The sequence below is a fragment of the Mustela putorius genome, unplaced genomic scaffold, assembly GCF_011764305.1.
Source record: "Mustela putorius furo isolate JIRA1106 unplaced genomic scaffold, ASM1176430v1.1 tig00003858_pilon_pilon_pilon, whole genome shotgun sequence".
NCBI lineage: Eukaryota > Metazoa > Chordata > Mammalia > Carnivora > Mustelidae > Mustela > Mustela putorius.
The window spans coordinates 4,073,496-4,094,357 of NW_025422010.1; the positions used below are offsets into that span (position 1 = coordinate 4,073,496).

Consider the following 20,862-nt stretch of genomic DNA (forward strand, 5'->3'; position numbering starts at 1 on the left):
TTCTCTGGCTGCCTCTCTGTCTACTTGTGATTTCTGTCAAATTAATAAATAAAATCTTAAAAAAAAAAATCGTTCAGATAGGGTCACCCGGATGGCTCAGTTGTTAAGCATTTGCCTTCAGCTCAGATCATGATCTCAGGATCCTGGGATCGAGCCCTGCATGAAGCCCTGCATCGGGCTTGGCGGGAAGCCTGCTTCCCCCTCTCCCATTCCCCCTGCTTGTGTTCCCTCTCTTGCTGTGTCTCTATCTGTCAAATAAATAAATAAAATATTTTTAAAAAATGGTTCAAATAGTAAATTCCGTTATGGATACTTTACCACAGTGAAGAAAATAAAAGAAAAAAAGAAAAGAAAAGATTTTGTTCTTGTAATTATTTCTCTGAAAGTTGTCATTGTTTCTATGAAAGTTTTGTACCACGGATTCTGGAAATCTCTTGTAGGAAGGTCCTAGAGAATGTCCACTGAGGCATTAGCACATCCCAGCCCAAAGGCACTGTGTTTAGGTGTGCAAGTCCAACACAGAAATGAAACAGGTCCTTTGTCCCTTGGTTTCAATCTAGATATGGCACTTGCCTGGGGTGCATGAATCAGATTCATCTCCAACAGGCGAGTCTGGAGATGCCCCTCAGCTGGGCAATTATTCTTCAAGGCATCCAACAAGAAGGAAGTACACTGCTGAATTAAACTATTTTCCATGAAAACATCTACAATCTGAAACAGATAGCAAAACACATTTTTACCAAAGGAAATGGGTTTTATTTTCCTATTCAAATAATTCCTGAAATTGAATCTAGAATTAGAAATTCAATAATTAGTTCCTTCCCTTGCCTTTTTAAAAGTTTTTATTTATTTCTTTTAGTAATCTCTACATCCAACATGGGGCTCAAACTCAACCCTGAGATTAAGGGTCTTCTGAATAAGCCAGCAAGGCGTTCCTGCATTTTCTTGTATTACAAAATTCAAGTAATTCATGGCCTTAATTTTTAGGAAATTTTGTGAAATTATATCACCCATGTCATATTCACCAACAAGGTATTTTATTCAAGTATATCAAAGGAAGTACTTTTATCAGTGTGAATCCCCCAAATTCTCTGAAGTGATTCAAGTAATCTTAACAATCCATTACTTAATCAAATTCTAGAGGCAGTCAACACCTGCTATCTAGCCCTTACACTCTAATTATTCAGGCAAGTTAGGAAAACGCAAACATTGACTTAGATACAATCATCAGAGTTAAATAGATATCAAAGAATAAGCTTTAATATAAAATGAAATATAGATAATGAACTTACTGATTGTGTAATTGTTTCCATGTTTAAGTACAAGAAAAAAGTTTGTATTAAAAATACTCTAGAGGGCACCTGGGTGGCTCAGTTAATTAAGTGTCCTTTAGCTCGGGACATGATCCCAAGGTCCTGGGTTAGAGAACTGCATCGAGCTCTCTGCTCAGTGGTGAGTCTGCTTCTCCCTCCCTCTGCCAGCTGCTCCCTCTGCTTGTGCTTGCTCTTTCCCTCTCTCTCACTCTCTTTCAAATAAATTTTAAAAAAAAAATACCTCAGAACTATGAAATACAATCCAGATGTAATCTGGAGTTTTCTTTCCCCTTGAGATCTATATAAATTTGGCTCAAACCCCTTAATCATGATCTCCAAAATCCTGCAAATTCCATGATGTATAAACCCAGTATAACTACACTTACATTTATACAGGTTGCTGGTTTTGCCTTGCTTCAAACTTTGTTACATATTTCTGTATTACCCAGAGCCCTTTGCATACAGCTTACTGAAGGCAACTAGACATGTGTTTATATCTAAACACTAACTACGTTATGCTAAAATAATAGTCTCACATTCACTTAACTCCAGGTTAGCCAGACACCCACAAGATGAAAGTCTGCAGACTCAACAGCACTCACCATAACCAGGTACGCAGGCAGAATTCAGGTGGCCTCAGTCAGCAGAGGATACTGAGGTGGGGCTCAGGTGGGGCTACTGCTGTCAAGAAACATCCTCACTCCCCACCCCCAACCACCACACAAAGAAATAAGATTCTCACAATTGGACACCTAAATCCTCTAAAACACTTCAAAACAAAAGTAAATGACAGGCATTCAAACAATAAAAGAGTAGAAGACAAGCTTCCCTGGTATATCAGATTTTTAAAACTGGAAGATTAATAGCAGACAAAGAAAAGAATCAAGACATTGGTAAGAGAAAAGCAAAAGAGATCTTCTTGACAGTTATACAAGCCACAAAAAGCTGTCTCAAACAACCGCTGATGCTCACCTGGTCAATGTTGGCCAATGGCTCTTCCTCTCGCACTAGCATTTGAGAAAATTGCAGGCCCTGGTCTGGACTGATCCTCATCACACTCCTCAGCAAAAAGATCCAGTCTGGGACATAGCCAACCTAGAGGCAAGGGGACACCCATCAGAAAAATAAACAAAACACTCTGAGTGCTTACAGAAAAAAAAAAAAAAGCTCCCATCCTTTGTTTCGAACTTGTGTTTACAAAGAAATGAGAAATGATATTAGCATGTGTACATGCTGCACCTATGCCAAACACAACACCCACTTATGTGATGATGCCATGTATGTGGAGGTACAATCAATCGACTACACAAACAGCCTGGACCACAAAGAAGTCACCCTGACAAGTGTGCCAGCTCTGACCAACACCCAGCACACAGGCCAGTTTGCTTCATAGACAAGCTGCAGTGGACCCCCAGTGAAACATGGGTTTAACACACAGTTGGTGCTGAGGGGTATGAGGGAAAAGGGAGAAAAAGAACAAGATAAAATTACAGAAGGGGCACCTGGGCGGCTAAGTAGGTTAAGCGTCTGCCTTCGGTTCAGGTCATGATCCCAGGGTCCCAGGATCGAGCCCCACTTTGGGCTCCCTGCTCAGTGGAGAGTCTGCTTTTTCCTCTCTCTGCCGCTCCTCCTCTGCTCTTTCTCGCTCTCTATCTCTTGTTCTCAAATAAGTAAATAAAACCTTAAAAAATTATCAGAAAGCCCCCAACTGGAAGGGAACTGGAAGGACTATAAGCACAAGACAGGAAAACAAAAAACTGAAGAGAATAAAATAGGATCATTATCACTGAGTGACAGATGCTAGCAGCAACACCGACAACTCACACCAGAGCACTGCCATAGAAGGAAGGGTATTTCGTAAACCTAAGAATCAGCAATCACCCACCAAAAATTAAGTATCTGTGAAATGCTAATTACCTTTTTGGCATAGAGGACAATTTTTTGGAATTGGCCGGTTTCTGCAAAACACTGGATAACTTTGCTCGGCACATTCGCCCGAAGATACACACTCAGAGCAAGTGTAGGGTCAGCAGTTTTGACCAAATCTCCAAGCTCTTCTGAACACTCCAGCTGTGTTGTGCCAAAGAGACAGGGCAAGATTAGGACCAGAGGAACCTGTGATTTCATTTTCAAATGGTACTGAGGGTTGCGATTTCGTGTTTGTACCTTATCTTCTTTCAGCCACTTTTCTAAGAGTTGCTTGCGTCCCTGCTGAAGCACTGGACGGCAAAGTTCTAAGGATTCAAGTTTATTGAGTTGACCCTGATCAAGCAGGATTCCAAAGTACTGGAGCAAAGGAGAGGCCTGTCCCGGCTGGGCAGGAATACTCTGGAACTTTCGAACAGTGTCACTGGTACGTAGGACTCCCTGACGACAAATGGATATGTACATTGTTACGTTATAATCACAAGTTGTCCCTTTACTTAACTGGCCTGTATTTTAAAAAAATCCAGGACACCTGGGTGGCTCAGGCCATTAAGTGTCTGCCTTCAGGTCAGATCATGATCTAGGATTGAGCCCCACATTGGGCTCCCTGCTCACAGTGAACCCGTTTCTCTCTCAACTCCCTGCTTGTGCTATCTCTCACTATTTCTCGTTCTCAAATAAATAAAATATCTGCCAATGGAAAATCTACCCGGAATTAATTGTCAGGGACAGAAAGTCCTCTACCAAGGCAATGGCTTCCACCTTCAGCAAAAATCACAAACACAGGGACGCCTGATTGGCTCAGTCAGTTGAGCATCTGCCTTTGGCTCAGGTCATGATCCCAGGGTCCTGGGATCGAGTCCCACATTGGGCTCCCTGCTCAGTGAGGAGCCTGCTTCTCCCTGTTTGCTGCTCCCCTTGCTTGTGCGCTCTTTCTCTCATTCTGACAAATAAATAAATAAAATCTTGGGGAAAAAAAAAAAAGCCCAGAAACACAATGGATGTCAGTCCCACAAGTGACTTCTAACAAAGGTGAGAATTAGGCTTCTAAATCACCCTTGCAGTAGCAAAGTACTACCACCATTACATTCTAATTCAAAATACTCAAAGTCCTGGGTGAAGATTAGAAATGGTTTGCTCATAAGCATCACTTGAAAGACAGAAAAATCCCTTTCAAGGAGAAGCAACTCAAAACCTTTTATCTGCTCAGATGCAGAACTAGGGCCAGGACAATTTATCCTAATGAAATAAATAAAAGAATATGCCCTAGGCAGTACTGTTACACTCTCGATGGGTAAAGAAAGTCAAGAGTAGAATGTGAGTAAATGCGAATAAAATGTGGTACAACCACTTGATGTATAATATAGCTCTGCATTTTCTATGCTAAGAACCTGGGTGTGAAATACATATGCACATAAATAAGAACTGAAAGAATTTTTTTAAAAAATGTTGCAGCAGGAATATGCTTTTCATTGATTTGTCTCGTTGTCGTCAGGCCACTGGTGCAAAATTTTAAAGCTAAAACAACTAAAAAAACAGTTAAAAAACTCCAACATCAGTAGTGAATGTTTTTATAATTTATTTTACTCTCAGGCTGGCACACAGCATTCGAGGGCCATTACCTTTGGTGCAGATGCTGCTACTTTGGCGGCTTCAGCATAGCTCCCCTGTGCAAAAAGAGTACTGAATTTTCTCACAAATAACTCCTCCGCCCCAGCCAGGTTGCTACGAATGGCCAAACGCAGACCAAGGTCTGGATTCTGAAGCACATTGGTTGCATAATTCACAATGTTATCTTCCTCGACACAAATGGACAGCACCTGTCAAGAACCAACAAGTGAAACTGGCCTAACCCAGGACATACACACACTGCCAACATCCCACTCGCACGCACTGCAGTATCAGCAAAGTTCTAAGGCTCAGGCTGGGTATGTCTAGAACGTTGGGTCCAATAGTGACAAGATGCACAGAAGCCAAATATCTAATGGCAGCAGAAAATACCATGGTAGAGCAACAGCATGGTCAAATGAGAAACACATCAAGTTGCATGGACATTTACTATTGATGCATCCAAGATGACTCTGCCAAAATGACCTATTTGGGTAGGTGGAAGTGACAGTTTTTCATCTCAATGTTCTTTTTTTTTTTTCAATAGCACAGATTTCCTTCTTTTAACTGTCTTTTTAACTTTAGTTGAGAAAGGTGATTTAGGTAGAATAGTACCTGCTTTTCAGCCCTCCCCAGTTAACATGTGCCTGGCCTGAACATGTTAGTGGTATGTATCAGAACCACTACTCCACTGGTAGAAGCTTTGTGCAGGGAGCTACTCTTCTCAGAATCAATCCTATGTTAAGAATGGTGCTATCTGAGAGGCAAAGCGATGGTAGGAAGGAAAAGGGAGACACGGGTGTAAGTTGAATAACAGGAGCTAACTATATTTGATCACTTTCCTGAAGGAGAAGGAAAAGTTAAGCTGCAGTCCCCAGTGAATGGAAAAGATGCAAGATGAACTCTTAAAGTTCCATACCTGTCCCTTTTTGTTGACACCGATAATTCCAGAAGTAGGTTCATGTGGAGCAGTGACAAAGATAGTGTCAGCACTAATACGGTTCATGTAGATGCACACGCCAGACTCCAAGTCGTACAGGTGAAGATAGCCATACTTTGTGATTAAGTAAATAATACCATGTTTAGCTCCAATCTATAGAAAGAGAACAACAAGTAGAAAAGTAAGGAGATGCCAAATAGGGCAAAAGGGTTACAAATGATGAAAGAGGATCTTGAGTTCCTTAGCCCAATAGGTCATTTATCACTGGCAAGAGCAGTGTGCTACTGAGACGTGGATCCCAAGTTGATTCTAGTCATGCCCACTTGAGAACTAGTTTTAAAGCTAATACTTTCCCTGACTCCTCTCAAATAAAGGTCCAATAAGTCAGGCTATTCCATTTGTCTTTCAGATCTAACTATCCTCTCCCTAACTTTCTTACCAAATCCCTTCAGAAAAAGCTGTGAGTTCATAAAATAAGGAGAAAGTTCTGGATAAACTTAAAAAAATTATAAAACCTAAAGCACTTTATTTTTTAACAAGTTTATTTATTTACATCATCTCACCACCCCAAGTGAGGCTTGAACTCATGACCCCAAGATCAAGAGTCACATACTCCTCCAACTTAACCAGGCATCCCAAACCTATAGTAATTTTGAAAGTATGGTACAAAAAAACAGTACCGGAATAGGAAGAAACAAAAACAAACAAAACTTAACTGAGAACCCTGAAATAGAATCAAACATATATAAGAATTTAACATGAATGAGTAGTAGTAGAAAACAGACTTTAACCAGTATACAATGCTGATATAGCCAGCTGGCTATATGGGGATGGGAGATGAGTGTAAATAACTGGTTCTCTGGGCGCCTGGGTGGCTCAGTGATTAAGCGTCTGCTTTCGGCACAGATCGTGATCTCAGGACCCTCCCTGCTCAGCAGGGAAACCTGCTTTTCCCTCTCTCTCTGCATACTGCTCCCCCTGCTGTGCTCACTCTCTGTCAAATGAATAAATAAAATCTTAAAAAAAAAAAAAGAACTGGCTCTTCATCTTATTTTTTAGATCAAAATAAATTCCAGGTGGGTCAAAGATTTTTACATAAAAAGTAAATAAAACTAAGAAAGTAAAAGAAGCAAATATGGGTGAATATTTTAATCACTTTGGCGTGTAGAATTCTTTTCAAAACATGATACCAAGCCACACAAAAATGCATATCTTCCACAAGCTGGAACACACCACAAATAAACTTTTGCTATGACTAGAGAGAAATATTTATTTGAAACACAACAGGCACTTAGTATCCGAAAACTACAGAGTTCTTACAAGATAAAGACCCCAAGAGAAAAAGTGCCAAGATCAAGAAGAGACAATTAACAAGATGCGTACGAGTGGTAAACCCACCCCATCTTGACAACAATCACAGGGAAGGCATGAACATCACTAGACATTGTCCAGCATGGTCGTGCACACATCCCTAACCCAGTAGTTTCATCTGTAGTTTATCCTTGGACTGAGCATTGGATTAACAATACTCCTAGAAGTGTTTACTGTAAACATAAATACCCAATGGGGGACTGTCTAAATGAGTTAGAGATATCCACAGAACAGAAGTACAGACATTAAAATATTATATATATTTAGTTGGTGTGGGATGGTCTATGACATAGAGAAGGTCATAAAGCTGAAGACCAGTGCCAAGCCATTTTTCATAAGACTATTTGTAGGGACATGTCGGTGGCTCAGTCGGTTAAGAGTCTGCTTTTGGCTCAGATCATGGGTCTAGGGTCCAGGGATTGAGTCCTACATCAGGCTCCTGCTTAGAAGGGAGCCTGTTTCTCCCTCTGCCAGCTGCTTCCCCTGCTTTTTCTCTCTCTCTCTGACAAATAAATAAAATCTTAAAAAAAAAAAGACTCTATTTGTATATCTTCACAAATGCATGCATATGAAAAAATTTCCAAAGGGGCAGTCACAGTTAGCAGTGGGGTAGGATTTCAGTTGCTATTTAATTCTATTGTTATGTTTATTGATATTGTTGGAAATTTATGGACAATATATGTTTCTCTAAAACAGAAAAAAGGTCAAATTCTCTTTGTGGGGAAAAAATGTATTTGATTACATATCTATTTCCAGAAATCAAGCTTAAAAAAATAACATTTAAAAAAATTTAAAAAGAAATCATCATTAAGTATTGTCAAATATGTGAGAACAGAAAAAAAGCCACAGCTAAACCATCCTACAATTATGGTACATGCCTAAAAATAAATGTTTACTTCTCAAAATATTAACAAAGAATGTCATACCAAATGCCTATGATGTACTGGGCAAAAAAATAAAAAGGGAGAGTAGATTGTATGATCTTACATATATAAACACGATCCAAATTTTGTTGAGAAAGTGTATCTAACTTTTTAAATATGACAAATAGTGAGATCTCTGATCATTCAACCAGTGGTAAACATCCAATTGGTTCAGCTATAAAGATTGTTTTCCTCTTTATATTTCTGTATTACAGAGAACATCTAATCTTTGTAATAAAAAGGAAAAGGCCTGGGACTTTGGTATGTGAGTTGGACAAAGTCCCTGTTTGCAGAAAAAGAGTGCTCCTTTCCAGAGAATGTTAACACAGCATGAGCTAGAACATGGACATTAAAGTTATCCTCTTCATGTTCTACTGTATCTATTCAGGCATCTTCTGAAGCACAGGAACCTGCTACCTGCTGTTCCTCCCACCCCCAGATCCATATTTGTTCTAACTCATGTAGTGGGCAGCACATTCATACCTGCATAGCCACTGGGAAATCAGTCTGAGCCTCTGGAGGGAAAAAGACATCCACAGCTTTCTTTACAAAAGGCTGGTTTCCTGCTGCAGGCTGTCCGACTTCAATTATGTGCAACTGGAGAAGAAATTTAAGTCAATTCAAGTAAACATATTGGTGGCAGACTGATGCTAACCAATGCCCACTGGTAAGCAGAGCCACAGCACACACTTTGTAGGACTAATGATAAAACTTACAAAGAAAAAAGACAGTCTCTCGGTTGGAGTGCTCATGCTACTCACTAACCTGCTGCCCACCATCAAGGATACAGGAAAAAACAACACTGGAAACCTGAGCAACATTTAGTTCCAGCATGTTGGCCGAATTGCTTCTCCCCTCTCTGGGCTTTAGTGTAGAAGCTCATGAAACAAGGGGCTCTGCTGGACATGGCTCAGACTAAGACAAATCAGTTAGTAGACAAGATCTTATAACTGAATGCTAAACTCACAAGACAGTTGATTGTACCAAAGGCCTGAGAGCTTCTCAAGGTTTTGCTTGGGGAGGGGGGTTCATAAGAATCTTTGGAGAATCAGGAAGAATGAGAGTGGATAAGGGGCTCCATCCCTGCTTTTATCAGAAGAGCTTTAAGTTCCTCTCATCTAATGGAAAGGTACCAAAGCTAAAACAAGTCTGGAAAAAATCCCAAGTAAGGGTGGTCAAAGACACAAAGCGACAAGGGTTGGAGGGGGTGCCCAGCAGAAGAAACTGATGAGTGTAAACTTAGAGAATAGTGTGGATTTGGCCTGGCAGAGAGGAGGGGGAAACACCAAAGAGGCTTGAGGTAAGCAGTGAGACGGGCTAAAAGGGGAGGGCTGATGTAGCAAGTGAGCAGGGGCCACTGCAAGTTAAGATGAAGGGAGACTAAACTCTTAGCATACAGGCACTTAAAAGAAATGGTAGCTTGGGAAAATTCTTTTTGAGGGGTGGGATGGGTCTGAGGACCTAATAAATGACTATTCTTTAACCCAAATATGGGTAACAAGGGCTTCATCTGCCATCGAAGTGAGACTTGCTAGAGGATGGACAGTGGTAATAGGAATAGAATGGAGCTCGAGGGCCATGTTTCTTGCTTGGGAGTTGGGAAGGATAAGGACACCGTCAACAGAAGCAGGGGCATGAGTAAGAAAGCCAGGCTTCTTTGGGAGGTGGCAGGAGAAGGGCACAACTATCGGCAAGTGGTACTTTCCTATAAGAAAGGAACAAGGAAGAAAAAAAAAAAAGAAAAGAAAAAAACAAGGAACTGGAGTCCAGACAAAACTCAGATCCATATGAGAAGACTACCGAGCCATTCCCGTAAGTGCAGCTGGGCTGGACTAGAAGGGGTGTGCGCAGGGGGCAAAGGCTGAGAGGTCTCTGAAGGGACCCACACCTGCCACTGCGGTAGGGAAAGTGAGATTCAACCACAAAATGAGGTGGCTCTTGGGATGGCTGCTATGGGGGGGTCCCCACCATGGAAGACTGTTCCTAGCCGCAGCTTTGTCCTGAGGGGAACTGCCTGCCTTACAACTGAGTCCAGGAGATAAATGGGCACACCTGTCTTACAGGAGGCTTGTTCTGGTGTGTTCTTCTTCACCGGGAGCTTGGCGGGACAAGTTCTGCCTTTGCAAGGGTGCCTGTGGCTGCCTAGCTCTGTCTGTGACAAGGTGGAAAGCCTCAGTATAAGACATTTTTGTCTGACTCCTATTTTTCTACTGGTTCTCAGCTAAGGACGGCATGATATATATTACACAGGAGACCAAAGTATCCAATGAAGAATATTTAAGATAATGAAATTTGGGACCACATACTGATTTAGCAGTCTTCTTTGGAGAACATTTGAGGGCTAGTGACCAACTCAAAATAATGACTTCAGGAAGTATTTCTGACAAGAGAATACTGAGATAAGGACACTGTTTTAAGGCCACTCTCGAGGTGAGTGACGCAACTATGGAACCGCAGGTCTATCCAACATCCTGAATTCTTACACCTCATATCACAGCAACCCCAGTGAACAGATGCCAGCCATGTGCTTGAGCCCTAATAAAACTCAACCTGCTCCCAGAGCATGGCCTCCACTCTGCAGCTCCCACCACCTGGCCAGAAGCACACAGGACCCACGCTTTACGTTAGGATACTGTGCATTGGTTCTTTCACAGCTGTTGCCTCCATGAGCCTGCTGTGTGAGAACAGAAACCACATGTGCATAGCCCACGCTCAAGAGACTTTGTCAAAGAGGACTTTTTTTTAGGGCAAAGGGACCGATTAATTGGTAGAGCTGATGTCACATTACTGACTTTACAAAGACTGGCTGTGAAACCATCAATGCGTACAACAGGGAGTTGCTCTAAATACTCTAAGAACTTTCATATCCATGAAGCACCTGCAGGCTGTTCCCCACTCCCAACTATAAACTGATTTTGACACGTTGGCTAAACGTTTACACTTGGACAGAGACTCCCAACACTCACTCAGGACACTTTTCTGAGGGTGAAGACAAAGTGGAGTGCTTACCTTGCCCCCTGCGGGACTACGTACAGCAAAGCAGAAAAGGGTGGCAGGCTTGGCATTCCCCTCACTCTTGAACTCTGCAAAAGCAGCAACATGGCCTTCTATGGGTTGTGAAACCTTCCTATCCACAGAGTAGAGCTGCATTGCCCCAACGACACGGTTTTGCTAAGACAAGACATTTTGCAATGAAAGGGAGAGAAAAGAGAGGATATAAATTGTTAAAACAAATGTTCCTAAAATGAAAGTCTCATATGTTGATAATAGTTTCTCTAATAAAAATCAAGACTATTAGATATTAAAGACATGATACAACTCTACATTTGATGTGGAAAGATGGTCACAAACACCAGGGAGAAAATAAGACTACAAAAACAGTAAAATAGTGGTCCCAATTTGTTAAACGTAAAATGTGTGTATACACGTAGGTACGCATTTATACATGTTTGTGGATGTGTGTAAGTGTACATTCAATGTTTGTACATGTAAATCTATATATACGTACATTCTATGCATACTCATAAATGCTCATATAAAGTAAGTCTTGGGAAGAAAAACTAAAATGTTTGAAGAGTAGTTTAATCAGGAGGAGGAGATTATGGGATAATTTTGAAAATTGGGTTTTCTGAAATTTATAAATAGCAAAAACTATATTTAGTAAACTCCAATAAGGCTAATATCTTTTTTAAAAATTAATTAGGCTAATATCTTTTATAAAACTTAGAACTTCTATTTTCTAGAAAAGAATTTCTATATATTTATATCCAACGTTAAATGCTCAAGAAGCAAAGTAAGGAGATGTAAGTAAATGAGACATGACAGCATCACAGCTCAAGCCCCTAGAATCCAACATTCGAATAGCTATCACAGTCGAATGAGCCCCTCTACAATCTGTGCGTAAATTCAGATCCCCAGTGTATCTGCCACCTACCCTCACTCCATAAAAAGGCAAAAAATGGCTTCAACATTTTTCTTTTTAAAGAACCTTTCCTTGGGGCGCCTGGGTGGCTCAGTGGGTTAAAGCCTCTGCTTTCAGCTCAGGTCATGATCCCAAGGTCCTGGGATCGAGCCCCACATTGGACTCTCTGCTCAGCAGGGAGCCTGCTTCCTCCTCTCTCTGACTCCCCTCTGCCTACTTGTAATCTCTGTCTGTCAAATAAATAAATAAAATCTTAAAAAAAAAAAAAAGAACCTTTCCTTTGTACTTTTCTACTGAAGACACTTATGCTGAAGTACTATGCAAAGTACCAATTCATGTTACAACATGATGAACCTTGAAAACAGGCAAAGCAAAAGAAGCCATTCACAAAGACCCATATGAAACATCCAAAATAGGGAAATCCAGAGAGACAGAGCAGACGAATGGTTGCCAAGGGCTGGAAGGAGGGAAGAACAGGGGAGCAACTGGTAAACTAGTGTGGGTGCTCTAGCAGAAGAATGAGCAAAAGAATTCTTAAGTAACAGTAAGGATAAGACAAGACTCACCCTCCCAGGTGAGGATGGGAAAATTGGAGACAATATGGAGACAGTATTTTTGAGGCCCAATGCTAGAAAAGTCTAAAGCCAAGAAGAGGTGGAGCAGAGAGAACACCTGAGATCAAGACTGAGACCTGGACTCCTGCACTGGCTGTCTTCATGGACCCACCCAGAGGCTACACATGTGGCCCTGAGCCAGTGACCTGCTTGTGAGCCTTAAGTCTCCTGGCTAGTAAAGACCACCTTGCAGGGGTGTTGCGTGTGCTTCGGGAAAGTGCATATTGAGGACTGCAGCTGACAAAGACTCAAAGCAAAAATGCTTCCTTTTGCGCCAGGCACCATGCAAGGAGCTAAGGATAAGGAAAGTGAATGTAACACAGACCCTTCCCTTAAGAACACATGATAAGGGTTTCTGGCATGGAAGCAAGCAACAGCAACACGGGATGCTAACTGCTATGGCCCAGGATAGAGTGAGATGCTACAATTCCGCTCACTCAGTCTGGTGGGTCAGGAAAGGCTTCCTTGGTGACAAGTAAGCTGGAGTAAGAGGTCACAAGATGAAAAGCAAAAGCTGTTTCTAACAAAGGGGAAACGTTTGCAAATGCTTAGACAGGAGGTTGCAAACTGCAGCCTGAAGGCCAAAATCTACCCTCCACATTCTCCTCCTGCCTCCTTTTTGTTGAGATGACATTCACTAAATAACCTATAACTACCCATTTTAAAGGATTCAATTCGGTGGCATTTAGAACATTCACAATGTTGTGTCTCTATCACCTCTGTGTAGTTCCAAAACATTTTCATCATCTAAAAAAATCCCTGTGCCTATTAAAAGTCCCCATCTCCCTGCTCCCCAACCCCTGAAAACCACCAATTTTTGTCTCTACAGATTTACCTAAAGATTTCATATAAATGGAATCAAAATACGTGCCCTATTGTGTCTGACTTGTTTCACTCAGTGAGTTTTTCTAGGTTTATCTATGGTGTAGCCTGTATCAGTACTTTATTCCTTTTTAGGGCTAAGTGATCCTCCATTTTACGTATAAATCACATTTTGTTTATCCATTCATCCAGTGGTAAATATTTGGGTTGTCTTCATCTTTTAGCTATTATAAATAATGCTGCTATGAATATTTGTGCACAAGTTTTTGTATGGGAGTGTTTTCCTCATTTTTCTTGGATAGCTACCTAGGAGTGGAATTGCTAGGTCAAATAGGAACTTTATGTTAAATTTTCTGAGGAATCATCAATCTGTTTTCCACTGGAGCTGAACCATTTAACATTCCCACTACTGACATACAAGGATTCCAGTAACTCTGCATCCTTGCCAAAAAATTATAGCTTAATTTAAAATTGAGCTTGATTTACAGCTCAATTAAAAAATTAGGGGTGCCTGGGTGATTCAGTGGGTTAAAGCCTCTACCTTCAGCTCAGGTCATGATCCCAGGGTCCTAGGATCAAGCCCTGCATCCGGCTCTCTGCTCAGCAGGGAGCCTGCTTCCCTTCCTCTCTCTGCCTACTTGTGATCTCTGTCAAATAAATAAATAAAATCTTTTTAAAAATTAAAAAAAAAATTACAACCATCCTAATGGGTGGTATCTCACTGTGGTTTTGATTTGCAATTCCCCAGTTACTAAGGATTTTGAACACCTTTTAATGTGCTTGTTGACTATTTGTATATCTCTGGACAAATGTCTGTTCAAGTTTTTTGGCCCATTTTCTAACTGAGACATCTTTTTGTTGTTGAGTTATAAGTGTTCTCTAAATATTCTAGATACTAGACTCTTCTCAGATAAATGATGTACAAACACTTCCATTCTTTAGGCTGTCTTTTCACTTTCTTGACCATGTCTTTTGATTCACAAATGTTTTTAATTTTGATGAAGTCCAATTTACCTATTTTTTCTTTTATTGCTCATGCTTTGGGTTTTATGTCTAAAACTCCATAGCCGAATACAAAGTCATGAATATTCTTCATGTCATCAGTTTTGCCTCTTATATTTAGGTATTTGATCCATTTTGAATTAATTTTTAAAGATTTATTTATTTTGAGAAAGAGAGAGTGAGTGTCAACTGGAGGAGGGGCAGAGGGGGAGAGAAAGAGAGAATCTTAAGCAGGATCCAGACCCAGCTCAACCTCACAACTCTGAGATAATGACCTAAGCCGAAATCAAGAGTTGGACGCTCAACCAACTGAGCTACCCAAGAGCCCTGAGTTAATTTTTATAGATGTACCATCTATAAAAATTAGGAATCCACTCCATTATTCTGCATTTGAATACCGTGGTGTGCCAGCACTACCTGTTGAAGAGAATAGTCTTTTCCCATTGATTGGTCTTACCACCATTGTCAAAAATCAACTGGCCAAGATCAGCTGCGTGGTGCAGCTGGTTAAGTGTTTGACTCTCGGTTTTAGCTCAGGTCGTGATCTCAGGGTCCTGGAACTGAGCCCCACATTGGTGTGGAGTCTGCTTTAGGTTCTCTCTCTGTCCCTCTCCCTCATGCTGTCTCTCTCTCTCTAAATAAATGAAATTTAAAAAAAAATCAATTGGCCACAGATGTATGCTTTATTCCTGAACTTTCAGTTCTATTCCATTGGTTTACATGTCTATCCTTATGCCCATGGGTTTTTGTTGTTGCTAAATACTTGTGTGATAGTATGATAAAAATAAGAAATGCATATCCAGTCTTTGTTCCTTGTTCCTGGCACAGAACTCCTAAAACCCTTGCAATTTCCTAAGTGATATGAGTGAGAGGTGCATCTTCATGACACAAAAACTTATGGGGGGGGGGCTTAGACAGCTTCTGGTTTGGAACTTTAAGTCCCACCACATCCTGACCTCTAGGGAAGGGAACGGGGACTGGAGGCAGAGTTAATCACCAATGACCAATGAAAATATATATAGGAAAAAAAAAGAAAAAAAATATATAGAAACCCCTGAATTACAGAATTCAGAGAGCTCCTAGCGCCAAGGTGCTGGGAGGGTGGAAGGCCTGTACAGGGCATGGAAGCTCCATGCATACCCCCTTCCTCCATGCCTTGCCTTATGCATCTCTTCCATTTGGTTGTTCCTAAGTTGTATCCTTTTTAATGAACCAGTAACAGTAAGTAAAGTGCCTTCCTGAGTTATAGGAGCCATTCTAGCAAATTATCAAACCAGAGAAGGAGGTCATGGGAACCCTTAATTTATAGCTTGTTGGTCAGAGCTGCTAGGAGCCTGGGACTTGAGACTGGCCTCAGGTCATTATCATGAAGGCATGGGGGCAGTCTCGTGGGATTGAACCCTTAACTTGTGAGGTCTACACTAATTCTTGGACATCCAGTTAGTGTCCACAGAGAATCAGAGAACTGTTTGGTATAGAAAAGCCAACAGCTAGGGTGCCTGGGTGGCTCAGTGGGTTAAGCCGTGCCTTTGGCTCGGGTCATGATCTCGGGATCCTGGGATCGAGTCCCGCATCGGGATCTCTGCTCAGCAGGAAGCCTGCTTCCCTCTCTCTCTCTCTCTGCCTGCCTGTCTACTGTGAACTCTCTCTGTCAAATAAATAAATAAAATCTTTAAAAAAAAAAAAAAAGAAAAGCCAACAGCTTTAGTGTCAAAAGTATAGTGAGTAAAAAACTTTTAGCTTGGATTTATTTTGTTGGTTTTTCTTTTTGTCTAAACCACAAATAAGTAACACTGTGATTTATAATCTTTTCTTTTAAATTATTTTTCAAACATGATGATTTCCTTATAAATGAGCATGATTCTTAAAGGTATTTTTTAACAACTTTATTGATATAGAATTCATTTACCATATAATTCATTTGAAATATACAATCCAATGTTTTTTAGTTTATTCATAGGATTGTACAACCATCACCACAATGTACTTTTTTTTTTAAAGATTTTATTTATTTATTCGACAGAGAGAGATCACAAGTAGGCAGAGAGGAAGGCAGAGAGAGAGGAGGAAGCAGGCTCCCTGCTGAGCAGAGAGCCCGATGCGGGACTCGATCCCAGGACCCTGAGATCATGACCTGAGCCGAAGGCAGCGGCTTAACCCACTGAGCCACCCAGGCGCCCCACAATGTACTTTTTAAAACACTTTCCTCCCTTAAGAGAAACCTCTTTAGCAGCCAATCCCCATTCCCACCTCCCACGTTCCACCCCCAGTCAAAGCAACTACTTATCCATTTTCTATCTCTGTGGAAAACTATTCCGAATGCCTCATAAAAATGGAATCATACAATATGTGGGTTTTTGTGCTGACATATTTCACTTACTTAATATATCCAAGATTAAGAATGGCCATGGTATACAGCATATATCAGTACAGGTGACTCTTGAGCAATGCGAAATTTAGGGTCATGGACCCCTGACATGGGCAAATCCATGTATAACTTCTGATTCTCCAAAAACTTAATTACTAATAGCTTACCCTTGACCAGAAACCTTACCAATAACATATAGTCAAATAACATATATTTTGTATCTTATATGTATTATATACTGCATTCTTAACAATAAAGCTATAGAAAAGGAAATGCTGAGAAAATAGATTTACAGTACTATACTGTATTTACTGAAAACAATTTGTGTCTAAGTAAACCCATGCAGTTCAAACCCACGTTGTTCAAGGATCAGCTGTACCGGGGGTGCCTGGGTAGCTCAGTAGGTTAAGCCGCTGCCTTCGGCTCAGGTCATGATCTCAGGGTCCTGGGATCGAGTCCCACATCGGGCTCTCTGCTCAGCAGGGAGCCTGCTTCCTCCTCTCTCTCTCTGCCTGCCTCTCTGCCTACTTGTAATCTCTCTCTGTCAAATAAATAAATAAAATCTTAAAAAAAAAAAAGGGATCAGCTGTACCACTATTTATTGTCAAATAAATATTCCACTGTATGGATATACATTTTATTTATGCATTTATCAGCTGATGGACATTTGGAATGTTTCCTACCTTTTGGCTACAATAAATAACCTTGTAACTGATGGTTACCAGAGAGGAGATGGGCAGGGGGATGGGGGTTAAATAAGTGGTGCAAATTAAGGAGTGCACTTGTGATGAGGACCAGGTGTTTTACTGAAAGTGCTGAATCACTATATAGCATACCTGAAACCAATATTACACTGTATGTTAACTAACTGGAATTTAAATAAAAACTCAAGGTGGGTGGTATACCTGGGTGTACCTCAGTTTCAGTTACATGTTCCACTCTTGATTTGGGTTCACATCATTATGTCAGGGTCGTGGGACCAAGGTCTTTGTTGGACTCAGTGCAGAACTGCTTAAGATGGTTTCCCTCTCCTTCTGCCCCTCCCCCACTCGTGCTCTAATATAAATAAATAAATCTTAAAAATTTAAATACTTAAGGGGTTATTAGATGGCTCAGTTAAGCATCCAACTCTTGATTTTGGTTCAGGTCATGATCTCAAGCTTGCCAGATCTAGACCAGCACTGGGCTCTGCACTGGGCATGGAGCCTACTTAAGATTCTCTCTCTCCCTTTGCTCCTTCCCACTCGTTCTCTAAAAAATAAAAATAAATAAAACTTAAAAAAATATACATAATACTGCTATGAACATTTTATTTAAGTTTTCAGTAACATTTTTAATATATTTTTTAAAGATTTTATTTATTTGAGAGAGAATAAGAGCCAGAGGAATCATAGAGGGAGAGGGAGAAGCCGACTCACTGCTGAGCAGAGAGCCTGATGCAAGGCTCAATCCCAGGATCCTGAGACCATGACCTGAACTGAAGAAGGCAGACACATAACAGAGCCACCTAGCCACCCCAGTAACAATTTTTATCTTAAAGTCCATTTTATCTGATATTAAGATAGCCAACCCAGCTCTCTTTTGGATACAATTTGCCTGGTATATCTTTCCCATCCTTTTTTCAACCCACTCTATCTTTGAATTTAAAGTGTCTCTCCAGTAGACAGCATATATAGTTGGATTATGGGTTTTTTTTTTAATATTCTGCCAATTTCTGCCTTTTAAGTGTTCAATCCACTTGATGCAACTACGATAGGGTAAGATTTACTTCTGTCAGTTAACAATTTTTTCCCCTCTATGTCTCATGTCTTCTTTGCTCCTCTATTATTTCATTACCACCTTGTTTTATGTTAGATATTTTCTAGTGTGTCACTTCGATTATCTTGTTATTCCTTTTGTGATTTTTTTTAAAACGTCATTTTCTTTGTGGTTGCCTCAGAATTACAATTAATGTCCTCATTATTATATATAATATATATTATATTATATATATAAGTATATAATATGTATTTTATATATATTTATATATAATATATTATATATATTATTATATATAATAATGTCCAAATCTAATTTGGATTTGTATCAATATAATTTCTATACTATACAAAAACTTTGTTCCTTTATAGCTCCATTCCTTCCTTGCCTTTGTTCTATTGTCATAAAAGTGCATATTTATCTATTTTATATACCTATTAACACAGATTTATAAATATTGCTTCAGTAGTCATCTTTTAATTCACAAGAAAAGAGTCATAAACAAAACTACCTTTATATAGTATTTTATATTTACCTATAAAGTTGCTCATACCAGTGTTCTTTATTTCTTCATGTGGGTTTGGGTTACTGACTTGGGTCCCTTCATTTCCACCTGAAAGATTCTCTTGAGTATATCTTTTTTTTCTAAATTAATTAATTAATTTTATTATGCTAGTCTCCATACAGTGCATCATTAGTTTTTGACGTAGTGTTCCATGACTCATTGGTTTGCATGTAACACCCAGGTCTCCATGCAGTATGTGCCCTCCTTAATACCCATCACCAGGCTCACCACCCCCCATCAACTCCCTCCCCTCTAAAACCCTCAGTTTGATTCCTGGAGTCCACAGTCACTCATGGTTTGTTTCCCCTCTGACTTTCCTCCCTTCATTTTCCCTTCCTTCTCCTAATGTTCTCCATGCTATTCCTTATGTTCCACAAATATGTGAGACCACATGATAATCGTCTTTCTCTGTTTAACTTATTTCACTTAGCATAATCTCCTCCAGTCCCATCCATGTTGAAGCAAATGTTGGGTATTCATCCTTTCTTCAGTATTTCTTATAGGGCAGATCTATTAGAGACAAATCCTCTCAGCTTTTGTTACCTGGTAATGTCTTAATCTCCCCTTCATTAGTTGGAAGAATTTTGCGGGAAATAGAATTCTTATTGACAATCTTTTAATTTTTTTTTTAATTTATTTGACAGACAGAGATCACAAGTAGGCAGAGAGGCTAGCAGAGAGAGAGGAGGAAGCAGGCTCCCTGCTGAGCAGAGAGCCTGATGCGGGGCTTGATCCCAGGACCCTGGGATCATGACCTGAGCCGAAAGCAGAGGCTTTAACCCACTGAGCCACCCAGGCACCCTGATCTTTTAATTTTTTTAAAGCACTTTGATTATATCATACCACTGCCTTCTGGCCTGGATGGTTTCTCATAAGAAATCAGTTGTTAATCTTATTGAGAGTCCACTGTACAAGATTAGTTTGCTTCTTTCTTACTGTTGTCAAGATTCTTTGTCTTTTGATAGTTTAGTTATGATACATCTGGGTGTGGATCTCTTTGAGGTTCCTGGTTATGCAGATTAATGGTTTTCATCAAATTTGCTATGTTCAGGGCCATTATTTCTTCAAATATTCTTTCTTCCCCTTTCTTTCTCTCCTTCTTGTGTGACTTTCAGTATGTGTACTGGCCCACTTGAATGGTATTCTACAAATCTATGAGGGTTTTTTTTTTTTGGTTTTTGTTTTTTGTTTGAAGTAGGCTCTGTGCCCAACATGGGGCCTGGGCTCAATCCTGAGGCCAAGGCACACTCAACTGAGCCAGCCAGGCATCCCACAAGTGGTTGCTGTTGTTTTAAATACCTCCTAGTTCTTTATTGTTACGGTTTATATGGAAAGACAGTGTTCTTATACTTTCTTTAGTTTTTTGGGCATGCTTTCCTTCAGTTCTTTGAAAATATTTAAAATAGCTGACTTACAGTCTTTTTGAAAGCTACTCCAATGTCTGGGCTTCCTCAGAATAGTCTCTACTGACTACTTTTTCTCCCTTTGAGTATAGGCTATACTTTGTTTTTTTGCGTATTTCATTTTTGCTGCTATTGTGGAAAGCTGGAAACTTTAAATAACATAAAGTGACAACTCTGGAAATCAGATCCTCCCCCCACCACAACTTCCTGGGTTTATTGTAGCTGTTTAACAAATTTCCTGAACTAATTCTGTAAAGTCTGTATTCTTTGTCGTATGTGTTCACTGAGGTCTATTCTGAGCTTAGTGGTCAGTTAATAATTTGAAAG

At 40.2% G+C, this 20,862-nt stretch overlaps 1 protein-coding gene across 2 annotated transcripts in view; it reads right to left on the reverse strand.

Moving 5' to 3' along the window:
• CLTCL1 (clathrin heavy chain like 1) overlaps positions 1–20,862 on the reverse strand; it is a 96,613-nt gene that overhangs the window by 48,167 nt on the left and 27,584 nt on the right. For both annotated transcript variants that reach the window (XM_004742596.3, XM_004742597.3), the window contains exons 4-11: positions 11,091–11,252; positions 8,565–8,678; positions 5,767–5,940; positions 4,862–5,059; positions 3,480–3,680; positions 3,231–3,383; positions 2,286–2,408; positions 574–711 (exon numbers count right to left, since the gene is read on the reverse strand). In XM_004742596.3, coding sequence (XP_004742653.1) covers positions 574–711; positions 2,286–2,408; positions 3,231–3,383; positions 3,480–3,680; positions 4,862–5,059; positions 5,767–5,940; positions 8,565–8,678; positions 11,091–11,252 — 1,263 coding nt within the window. The remainder of the gene's footprint in view (positions 1–573; positions 712–2,285; positions 2,409–3,230; positions 3,384–3,479; positions 3,681–4,861; positions 5,060–5,766; positions 5,941–8,564; positions 8,679–11,090; positions 11,253–20,862) is intronic.